This window comes from Oncorhynchus kisutch, linkage group LG4 (genome assembly GCF_002021735.2).
Source record: "Oncorhynchus kisutch isolate 150728-3 linkage group LG4, Okis_V2, whole genome shotgun sequence".
Taxonomy (NCBI): Eukaryota; Metazoa; Chordata; class Actinopteri; order Salmoniformes; family Salmonidae; genus Oncorhynchus; species Oncorhynchus kisutch.
In genome coordinates, this window is record NC_034177.2 from 19,002,827 (window position 1) to 19,015,249 (window position 12,423).

A 12,423-nucleotide genomic window follows, 5' to 3' on the forward strand; every position below is an offset into this window, starting at 1 on the left:
ATTTGCCTGTATTTACCCCTCAAAAATGAAAAGCCAAATAGCTGCTAATGTGGCTATCATAAAGAAGTACAAATGCTATGATGATCTGGATGAGACTGACGAATCGAGGCAAAGGTAAGAATCTCTGGATTAACTATCTAATGTTAGCTAAATGTAGTAATGAATAAATTGGCAACATTTCTCTAAATGTACAATTCTGTGAACTGTCTTGCGCAAGTTTTAAATTGACACAATACCTGTTAGCAAAGGTGTCAGCTAGAGATGACGTGCAGGAGCTTGCAGGGATTTGTAGTTTTGTAGTTTTCTACTTTGATGCTAATTAGCATTTTCGAATCTGAGAGTAAATAAGAGCCGAATATATTGATAAAAGTCATCTTGTCTGAGAGAGATTTACATAGTTATCAAAATGTCACACCATAATAAGCCTACACAAAACACAGCCCTTATTTTAGTGTTCCTAAAATCCTCTATGGGTATAATGTATGCTGGAAAAACAATTGGAACCCTTTCCCTGTTTAATACCCATAAAACCACTAGGTTTTATGACGCCTCCACTGTGGGGCTCTATAGAGGACTGCTCCTACTGGAGAGTGCCAACATGGCCGACCGGTGGCTTCAAAGCCTCTTAATGGCCAATGCATAGCATCAGCAATCAATGGTTTATATACATCATTGGTTGGGACCTGGGCCTTTGTGTTAAGAGGCCTATACCAAATTTGGTCAGCAATGTTCTTGGCTACCCACCACATGCCATTATTTTGAATGGTGATATCCATTCTACTTGTTCTAGTTATATGGCTGGTCCGTTGCCCCAGCGCCAGCTGTGAGTGTGCTTTGATCAGGACTGTCTGTGTGGAGATCATAATGTGTATATCATTCTGGGCGCCTAGTCTTGAAAGATGAGCTCACCAACTCCCCATACACACTCAGCCACTATGTTCCGCCTAAACACAACCGCACTGGTTAACATACAGGAATGCTGGTAAACTCTGGATAGTAGATACTGTATGTATGGCTGGGTGGCTGCTATAAAGGGGGTATCCCTCTACACCTGATTTGACTGTACTTACAAGCAGGTAGCCTAGTGGTTAGAGTGTTGGGCCAGTAACTGAAAGGCTGCTGGATCAAATCACTGAGCTGACAATGTAAAAATCTGTTGTTCTGCCCTTGAACAAGGCAGTTAACCCACTGTTCCCTGGTAGGCTGTCATTGTAAATAAGAATTTGTTCTTAACTGACTTGACTAGTTAAATAAAGGTTACATTTAAATACAGGCTTAGGCTTCATTTCAAAGAGGATCAAGTGTGTGCTCGTCATACTTTTGATGGATATTTTTGATGTTGAGTATGAATAAGCCCATATTGTTGTTTTTCAATATCCACAATCTGATGATCTAATAATATGATCTATTAAAATGTAGAAATTCAGCAACTTTTCATAAGCGGAAAGGCTGTTTTTGATATCAGTTATGTGCTCTCTGAACGACTGTTCGTCAAAGAAAGGCAGTGTCTGTTTTGCCTGTGGCTAGAATGATGTTATCCTGCTGTCATTATGAGATATTATCTCTCATACAAGACCCACTTTTTCATTTTCCCAAACACAGTAGGCCTGGTGTCTGAGATCTGCAAGCAGACAGAAAGAATGAGCACCAATATTTATACAATAAACAATCTATGCAAGAAAACAATTAGCAGTAACAATACAATTCCTGTAACACTTTTTTAAATTCTCTAACGTAAGAGATAGCGGTTTGTAGATAAAACAACAAAGTCAGATTATCTGAGCCGTGTGTGCCCCAACTTCAACAAGGAGACCGTATTGTTTGGGATTCCGGATATCCCAGAGAAACTCACTGTTGTCTTGCACAGGGAGAGAGAAAGACAGAGAGAGAGGAAGTGGCTGACCAGGCGCAGGAAGGCAGGACTGACATGGCAGCTCTGGGGAATTTAGGCCAGGCTTCCCATGAAAACATGCTCCTGAACACTGCGCCACATGTCATTTATTAGAGGCAACGGTCAACTCATTACACATCTGAATTAACACTGCCAAATCAGATGAGTAGGAAGAGAATAACTGCCCTATAACCCAGACAACAGCTGATTGCTAATGTTAGCCTGTGTCTGTGAGGCATTGTAAATTAACAGTATGGTGAGGTTGCCCCTAGACACTGGTCTAAGGTCAATTTTCCCAGCTAATGATTTAACATCAGGATTTTAGGGAGGTTAAGCTGGTCCTAGATCAGTGCCTAGGGGGAACTCCAACCTGAAGCGTGTGGTATTTCCTTTGTGTCTGTGGGGCATGGTAACCTTAAGAGAATGGGCTGTAGTGAATACGGGTTGAAAAGGGCTGTGGAGCAGCAGGGCAGAGCAGCAGTTCTGGAATGTCAGGAATGCAGCTAAAGCAAACAGATAGGCCCACACTCTGGTGTCTAATGAAATAAATGCTCCAAGCTTTTCCGGTGGGGAATTCACATAGGCACTCACAGAGCTGGAGCTGAAGCTGTACCGACCACATTTCCACAAGACACTCACCCGAGACACCATAAATCAAAACCTGCTGATTCCATCTGCTTGCTGGAGTATAGACAACTGAATCATGTGAATTGTTTTGTGTATTGCTACCCACACACATATTGATGAGGTATTCAACAATCAAGTTACAGTAACCAATACAAATAGGAGTCGCCAGAGCTACACGAAAACACCACAACATTTAGCCTAAAATCAAATGCTTTAGACTTTGATTTAACAACTGTTGATAAAACCTGGAATTTTTGTACACTGTAATAGATAATTAGAATGAACTGTTGTGAATATTATTCAGAATAATCTCTTAAAGTTCAAGTATGAATTTTCCATATCAAACCAGAGAGAAGAGCTATTTATAGGCACTTAAGTGTCACATTTTAGCCTCATGTTTGCTGGACTGGATTTCCTGTTTTCCCTGTCTTTGGTGACTAAATTGAAACCCTGAATTTGAAGAACATACATTATTTACTATGGCATTGGCAACTGTTAACGTACATAAGACTCTTTATAGGCTACAAAATGGATTGATTTCTTGCCATTGAAGCTGTTCATTGAAAGTCCCCTTTGCCTACATCCGCAAGAATCACGCAGAACGGGAACGCCCCGCCTATCCTAAAACCGTGACCTCATCTGAATCACACTTCTCTGTATTGGAGGAACTTTCCTCATCATTCCTTCCTTTTATTTATTTATTCTCTGCCGTTCAAAACTGGAACGCTTCGCTAATGCGTTCATACATATTTCATTCCAAAGTATATATTTGAATACTTTTTAAAAAGTTACTCTTAGTCTGAACTAAATAACCACCTGGAAAACCTATTGTCTTGGTTTATACAACTTTTCTTATTGCACTGCACTTGAAGATTTATATTCTGCTTTTTCGGTCCATTCCAAAGACTGAGTACTATTATTATATCCTGTTTGAATAGACCAAAGCAACCTTTGCACAATATTACAATTTTCGAAACCAAAAGTATTTTTTAACGAATAGTACGAGAATGTCGGGTTTGAATTCTTTGGACGCTGTGAAAAGAAAAATCCAGTGTTTGCAACAGCAAGCCGACGATGCAGAAGACCGAGCCCAGGTTTTACAGAGAGAACTGGATGGGGAACGAGAACTTCGGGAGAAAGTGAGACAATCGAATACTTATCTTTTTCCTCTGTCTACTCCTTTTAAAAAACTTCGCTTATCTGTCCTTCTCCTCATGACCACGTCTGCTATAATGTTACGTTCTGTAATAGTGTGGAAGATACACGTTAATGAATTGATCTGCCAGTAATGAAGACACAATGGTCTCCAAAAAAGGCTGAATTGCTAAAGGTCCTAGCGCGTGCCCATTAATCATCAGATGTGTGCTACAGTAGGAATCATCCATCTTTGTCTTAGACAATCCACTATTGACATATTTTCAAGACCTAAATATATAGTCCTTTCCTCTCTTTGGACATTTCCTTTTCATTATAAAGGAGTACGCTGCAACTAGGCTAGGCTTAATAATAAGGCCCGATTTAGGTTTGTATGAGTCTAATGCTGGAACAAGATGTTAGTATAGAAAATTGGTAAATCTGGAGGGCCAGCACAAACTTAAGTTTCTTGTAAAATAGCTGTATGGTTCAAAAAGTATTTCAAATGCTGTTGCTTTTGAAATATGTCTGAATCATCAAAACATATTTGCAATAGAATCATTAAATGGCTACTTGTGGGGGGCCTAATAAGATTAGAGAGATTGAGCTGTCAGGTCTTGATTGGGAAGGCAGCAAGAGGTGAGGTAATGAGAGGATCTGGCTAAAGGAGGGGTTTCCCCTTCATTTCAGTGCAATCCATCAAAGGAAGCAAAAGAAGGAGGGATGTGAAATGGATGTTTGATGGATAGCATTGTCCTCCACGAGAGGCCCAGGATGTAAATGTGTGCGAATGGCTTCTTGGTAGTTGTTGTCAGATATAGGCCTTGTAGAGAGGCAGCTTTCATTGACATATGGTGATGCATATAGAAGAGACAGAAACCTTAGGGCTCATTGGACATGAGTACTGACTCATGATTGGACAGCAGGGAGGCCATAGTGGGTCTGTGAGAAGCTTAAAAACCAGGCATGGTGGTGGATGCATTTTCATTTCATCCCCTGAATTGACCCCAAGTCTGCAACCTGGCTGCGATTACATTCACAGTTTCTTCAGTCACAGACTCAGACCTTACATCATGTCGGTCTTCTCAGCCTCAAAGCATTTGAAATGTACCTCTTAAAGGGATAGTTTGGGATTTTGTCAATGAAGCCATTTATCTACTTCCCCAGAGTCAGATAAACTCGTGAATACCATTTTTATGTCTCTCAAGCATGAAAAAAGTTAAAGGTAGTTTCACAAACCAATGATAACTAACGTTAGCGCTATGACTGGAAGAACACAGTCAGCTGGTACAGCAGATATATAGAAGCTAATGACTAGGAGTTAAAAAGGCTTCTGGAGTTTGTAATTCACAAAAGCTTCGCAAACGCTAGATAGCAACTTCCTTCAAACTGCACGCATAGGCATAAAAATGGTATCCACAAGTTCATCTGACTCTGGGGAAGTAGATAAAGGGCTTCATTGCCAAAATACCAAACTATCCCTTCAAGCTCAAGCCATTAGTCTGTGTTCAAGGATGAAAAGACTTGAAGTGGTTGAGTCTTGAGTAAGCACTTGTGTGGCTAACCTCAAGGGTGTATCGGCCCATGTGTGAATAATTGGGGCAAACCAGGGTGATTTCTTGGCACAACAAACTCTTTCATTGGAACAAGCTGCACAAAAGAGGGAACATTGTTATCTTTCTTGAGGTAATGAATCGTCTTTTGAATAGTTTAAACATGGAGACTATTGGCCGAAAATGAATGCCTTGATGTTATTTTGGAGTGAAGTGGCATTCTTGTCTTGCAAGGCGTAACTTAACTTCACACAACACCCTCTGCCTTTGTTGAACCACCATGGAATGATTATCAAGAAATACTTGACGTTGTAAAGAACAATCTCAGCTAAAGCCCCACACATACAAACCAATTATACAATATATATTTATTTAGACTTTTGTTGCTTTCTTAGTATTCAGGCCCACTGGACAGGGGTGTTAAGGCGAGAGTCTCTAAGAGGAGACTCAGGGGATGGATGGGAGGGAGATGAACTGATAAGCAACCTTGGTTGCTGGGTGGGATGGGTAGGGAAGGGGTGGGAAGCATGCATGCTTTCTTCAGGATGGGAAGCATGGTTTCCGGGTGGGGAGGAAGGATGCGGGCGAGTGGATGGGGAGTAAGGGGGGAATGGGTCAGGTTTATCTTTGTATGCATTTTGTTTGATTGTTTTTGTACTTGTAAGCCCCCTCTGAAAAAGGAATGTCAAAACAAAATAAGAAGTTGGTCACAAAAACAAGATGTGCTTCATTGAGGTTCTATATATTCATATCAACAGTTCTCACAGTATGTACAGTATTTAGATTAGGTTGGAGGTTCTAGGCCTACTTCAGATTATTATCCATATTCTATGTATGTAGAGGAGAGGGATGATATCTATCCCAAGCGGAGCTAGCTTCACTCCCAGACCCTTCCTGGAGGGACTGCCTCTGGCTCGATATAAACCATAGTGCTCCAAACCACAGAGCTAGGATCAGATGACCCTACCCCCAGTCCTAGCCTTAACCATTAGGGGGATGAAACAGTATCTGACCCAGTATCAGTGGTTAGACACAGCTTCTCTCTACTCCCTGCCCCTGAGGAACAGGCCCAGGATACTGCCTGTCGGCTCCACTCCGACACTTCCTGTGCCGCAGCTTCAGCCCACATCGGCAGGAAGATAAGCAGATGCTGGACATTTCTCCCAGGCCTGGACTCTGTGATACAGACACATCCTGATTATCTGGGGGGTCTAAAAGAGAACCCAGTTGCTATATGAAGTTGGCTACTGACTTTGGTGCTGCAAATATTTCTTATCAAAAGACTTCTATAGAATAATGTGATATTTATAATCACTTATTATAAAAGTGTAAAGAGCAGACCACACCCAGCTAGCGCATAACATTCTGAGAACCATATGAGCGTGGTTGTCCTATGGTTATTTAGCATAAAATCTTAACATAACTTTCTGGGAATGGTGCAGGATAGTTACATGGCTTTGGAACATTCTCAGCACATTTAAGGAACTTGACAAAAATGTTTATTTTCTTGGTATTTCATTACTTTAACAGGACGTTTCCTAAAATTTCAAACATGGTTACATTTCATTTAAATTTTGGTAATGTTCTAGACCCTTAAGAAACAACGTTCGTCTGTTGGAATTTCCGTACGTTTCCTACAGGTGTTCTCATGGTTGTATTTAAAGTCATGTTCTCAAATTGTTCCGAGAACGTTAAGAAAACTTTACATAAAAACCACAAGAGAACTTTAATAACATTCAGAGAACTTCTAAGAATACAAAAACATACATGCCGTTCTCAGAACGTTAAGACCATTGACATGAAAACGTTAGTAACGTTCAGAGAACGTTTTAAGAATAATGTATACAATCCATTCTCAGCATCGACAAAACTCTCTCTATCCTCTATCTTGTTAAGTGTGTTCAGGTGTGTTGGCCACACCTGATCTTAATGAGTGCTTGTTTCCTTTGAATGTTCACTTCCGTCCTCAGAACATAAAAATATATTTTTATTTTACCCCCTTTTTCATCCCAATTTCGTGATATCCAAATATGATCTTGTCACTTCGCTGCAACTCCCCAACCCGCTTGGGAGAAGCAATGGTCGAGTTCCCCGAAACATGGCCCACCAAACCGCGCTCCTTAACACCTGCCAGCTGCCCAATGTGTTGGAGGAAACGCCATTCAACTGACGACCGAGGTCAGCCTGCAGGCGCCCGGAACACCACAAGGAGTTGTTAGAGCACGATGAGCCAAGTAAAGACCCCCTGGCCAAACCCTGTGATGCAGTGCCTTAGACCACTGCGTCACTCGGAAGGCCCCAAAAACATTCAGTTTTACTGGTCAGGATACTTATGGCTTCGTTCCCAGATCCAATGGGAAACCAAAAACTGACGTTCCCACAACTTCCAAGGAACCAAATGTGATAGCTGGGCAGTCTATCCCTCTCACCAAGTTTTAAATAACATTTGTTTGCTTAGATCTGTATGCTTTTGACAGCCACGTAAATATACAGTAGTGAATGCCAAATAGGTCTAGATTTGTTGACTGGCCTGTCTGGTAATTAGCCACTGGTTTCCTGCCACAAATAGCACCATGATGCATTGCATGCTACGGAAAGAATTACTTCCTGGTTCCACTGAAGAAGAAAAAAGATCTATCTTTGGACTTTCTCCATGGGAGTATCACGACTATTCAAATTTAAGTTTAACAGTAATACATGTTGGCATTCATTGGGCACAGGGCACTCCCTTGGAACTTGAAAGTACAGTATTTGAGGGAGTGGATGTTGGCTTGTACTTAGTGTTGACCAGGGATCCCACTGCCACGCATAGTGACAGGCCTAAGCTTGTCCACTGCTTTAGACCAGCATAATATATAAACCAGGAAATAGTTTCACAGGCAGAATGTTTACTTTACCTGCTGGTACTTAACTCTCCGGTCTAAGACCCAATTGAGCTTTCACTTTCTTATTTGCATACCGGCACTAATTCCTGGTGTTGGCTAGCAACCGAGACCCTGCTGAAGCACAGGGCTTTTGTTTTGCACATGTTCTCAGACCCATAAACAAATCAGTGAGCCATCCCTACTCTGAAGCTGGCTTAAGTCAGGATGAGGAACAGGACAGGGTCTGAATGTGGCTGAAATACGATGGAGTTGACCACTCTGTTCATTTAGCGTACTATTTGCATTGAAAAGGCTTGTGGCACTGCATTAGAAGCACGTGGCTGATGTTTAATATCCTGCCTTTACATATCTCCTCCTGAAATGTCTAGTTATATGAGGCTGTCTTTGTATGTCAAGTCTCTGTTAACAGATGGGATCACAACAGGACTGGACCAGCACTATAACACAGCTACAGCCTGGAACACTTCCATAGAAACCCAATCCTTATGCTCTTCATTACCCCACTGTCCTCAAATGAAGCAATAATTAGATTCCTGACGTGCAGTAGCCCTCGCTCCCTCTCAATGCTTATGACTCTTCAGGATGAGAGTGACAACAGGCATGTGTTTTCTAATGAATGCATGTCTCACTCTCACCTCCTTCGTTCTTTGTAACTCAGTTCATAAGAGAATGGCGTTAGTGACGCCAGGGTCTTGGGTTCGATTCCAGCTGGGGCCATCAATACGAAAATGTATTCAGTCACTGTTGTAAGTCTCTTTGGATAAAAAAATTACACGCTAAATGGTATATCCCTGTCATCTTTGGCTCAGCATTTACATAATCACAGCCAATGAAAAGGCTCTGGTATTGATATAAAGTCTCCAAAGCGTAAAGAAAGCTGGTCGTGTGGCCACAGGGAGGGAGATAGAACTTTGTCCAGAGTAGGGGACAAAGTGAGCGATTAGCGCTCCAGATGCTGATGGAATATCAAGCATATTGTAGTGAGCTGCTGGCGCTTGATAAGGATGCTGTGTCAGTGGGGCTTCGTTGTGTCATCAGCTGCCAGCTAGACTCAAACGGCCTCAATACAACAGAACACAGTCAGCTGGTACAGCAGATATATAGAAGCTAATGGCTAGGAGTTAAAAAAGCTTCTGAAGTTTGTAATTTACACGTTGAAATTTCAGATGTGATTTTCCCTTCCCGAAAAAAGGAATCGACCCCAACAAAAATGTCCATTAATTATTATCCACACAATAATAAAGATCCTACATTTGTCGCTACTGATACGCTTTTCATTCTATACGATATTGTTGATGTATTTAATGCCATGACATAATATTAGACAACCCATTAGCATAACTTTAGTCTGTTGAGTTTCTCACTAGACATTTTCTATCTTCCATTCATATTTGGATCCTATTATTTATATGTGAGAGAGGAAGCACTAACAGAGCAGCTCCTTAGCTTGGTGTCTTTCCTTTTCCTAGCATTTTTTTCCTATCTGTGTCTCTTTTTGTGTGTATGTCCTGTGCGCCATTGTGTGTGTGTGTGCGCGCGCTCTCTAACATCTTCTTGGCACTGCACCACAAACATTCTCTCGAGTATGTTTTACCATATAAGGTGCGTGTCTCAGGCAGCCAGAGAATGCTATTTGACTACGGAAGGGCATGGCTAGGGAGAAGGAGAGAGATGGAGGGAGGGAGAGAAAGGGAGAGAGAAAGAGAGAGAAAGAGAAGGCACTGTCCTCTGACCCTGAACTGACTGTGAGAGAAAGAGGGGAGGGAGGAAGGTCAGGATGTAGTGTGGATTGGTTTCCTGTCCGTTTTCTACCATTTTCCCCTTTAAACCGACTCCATTTCCTTTCTCTCAAATAGGGTCTTTACATTTTTGTCTAAATAACAGGAATGTGCTCATGTACTGTATAGGGTGTGACTGTAAGTTGTTATGACAGATAGTTGGTAATTAGCTATGATATTTGCATACTTTTCTTTGTGGTACTTTTCAGGTCTCCAGAGTATTCTTTAGCGACCATCCATCTGGTATGGGCCTGGTCCATTGTTCAGCTACACAACTAACAATATGCTTTTCCAACCAACTCTGAGAGACTTCAGTTTTTGAATGCAAGTACCTTACATCATCATGCATCTCAAAGAAGAATGCCTGGTTCCCTCGACATGGCTGAATGATTTACCTTTGGAACATACTATATAACGATGTAGGATCTTTATTTGAGCCAGTTTGCTTTAGCAGGAAAATAATCCTGCAGCAATAGGAAATGTCAATTATTATGAGGATTTTTGTCTGAATCCTTTTAAAACCTCAAATACACTAGAACTTTTAAATTTCCTGCATTGCAGAAAAGTTATCCTGCAACAGGGTGATCAAATTAAGATCCTACATCTGTAGATGGACAAGCAAGCTTTAAAACACACAGAGAATTGTCTGGGGGAGATTTCCCCACATGATAATCAATGTCTGATGTTAGATAGAGTTGAGGCACTAGTTTATAATGGCTATCGCTCATTGTTTTAGTGGTAAATCCGCTATTAAAAATATTTCTATGCTGCTGATTTTTTTGGTCAACACAACCGCCATTCAACTGTTCAGGTAGCAATTGTAGCTCTATTGCTAACTGCCTGCCTGTCTGTATCAGAACGGGTTCCATAGCCACATACAGACATGCATACCTAACTGACCTGCGCTCATGAATAGAATTGATGTTTGTTTATGGCTTTCTCCAGACAATTGCCTCATAGCTGTATCTGTTTTTTCAGGCCTCGTTTCTTTCAAACTGTCTGGCAGTTGATCTGATGTCCATACAACCCCATAAAGAAGTTAGGGGAAGATGTATTATCCACAATGATTCATTTTGTGGTCAGTTTATGCACCAGTTTAGAAAACGCTCAGTGTCTTGTTGGATTCAATTGACTTTTAGCTGGCTGGCTGTTGATCCATCATTCATTTAATGGACATTTCCTGCCCGCTTCCACTGCCTCTCTAAGCACATGCTAAGCACATATTAACTAGGGAGAGAGAGGGGGGGGGGGGGGGGGGTCAGTCAGGCCTGAAAGATAGATCGGGAGAAAGCAAAAGAGAGGCATAGAAAGGAGAGTGCTGACTAACCGCCAGGCCCTGAGCAGAGCAGGAAGCCATGTCTCTCCCACAGCCATCCCAGAGCAGAGCTGAAATATCCAGCCCATGAGAGAATGGAATGGCACTCACTCTGCACAAATAAATCCTAATTGCCCTTTTCCTCTTTCCTCTGTTAGCTCTCTCTATGCCTCACTTTCCAACAGTAACCCCCATCTCTATCTCTGTAGAGCTTCTCTTCCAGGCCCTAGGCCTGAGGCCTAGTTGTGTACGCTGGGTCTGGACATGGTCAGCCAAGGGCAGGCCTGTGGGTGCTGTATTGAACTGTGGGAGGAGTAGTAGTAGTAGTAAGACCTGAGTCAGAGTTGGCTGGAGAGCTTCCATTGTATTTGTCTGAAATCTGTGTTTCTATATTAGACCTACTCCCTGGGAGGTGGATATGCTTATGGACTGAGAGAGGGAATAAAGGTTTGATTTTCTGTTTGCTTTCTACGAACGGGATTGTTTATCAAGTAAAGAGGATCCCCCCAAAAAATCCATCATGTGACCCACTTATTTTGTCTTAAATCAAATCAAATGGATTCCACTGAATGGAATCAGTAGTTCTGTTCGATGCTCATTCATCATTAAACCTACTGACCTTAAGACTCTTGCTTATATCCATTTGAATGTTTCCATCTGTCTCCAATTCACTTTGTAAATTAGTTATTCATTATTTAGACACTGAATGCATGACTAATTTTACATCCAAGAACTCAGCCAAATAGATTGCCTTGGCTTGACCTTTTACTGCAGTGGGCTAAATCAGGATCACACAGAGTGTTTCTTGTTAGTCTTAAACAAATCTACTTTGAATGTATACACCTTACACATATGGTTATTGACTTAAACAAATTAAGGCAACTGTACCATGTCAGATATATCAAATCAAATCAAATTTATTTATATAGCCCTTCGTACATCAGCTGATATCTCAAAGTGCTGTACAGAAACCCAGCCTAAAACCCCAAACAGCAAGCAATGCAGGTGTAGAAGCACGGTGGCTAGGAAAAACTCCCTAGAAAGGCCAAAACCTAGGAAGAAACCTAGAGAGGAACCAGGCTATGTGGGGTGGCCAGTCCTCTTCTGGCTGTGCCGGGTGGAGATTATAACAGAACATGGCCAAGATGTTCAAATGTTCATAAATGACTAGCATGGTCGAATAATAATAAGGCAGAACAGTTGAAACTGGAGCAGCAGCACAGTCAGGTGGAAGTTGAAA

At 41.6% G+C, this 12,423-nt stretch overlaps 1 protein-coding gene across 4 annotated transcripts in view; it reads left to right on the forward strand.

The window, feature by feature from the left end:
• The window catches only part of LOC109889191 (tropomyosin alpha-4 chain-like), a 30,098-nt gene that overhangs the window by 9,227 nt on the left and 8,448 nt on the right, over window positions 1–12,423 (forward strand). Inside the window, exon 1 of one of the 4 annotated variants that reach the window (XM_020480431.2) lies at window positions 3,138–3,657. The exons of 2 other annotated variants lie outside the window; for them this stretch is intronic. In XM_020480431.2, the coding sequence (XP_020336020.1) occupies window positions 3,526–3,657 (132 nt within the window). In that variant the 5' untranslated portion in view covers window positions 3,138–3,525. Of the gene's footprint in view, window positions 1–3,137; window positions 3,658–12,423 lie in introns of those variants that run through there. One more of the 4 variants, XM_020480433.2, reaches the window with a different exon arrangement.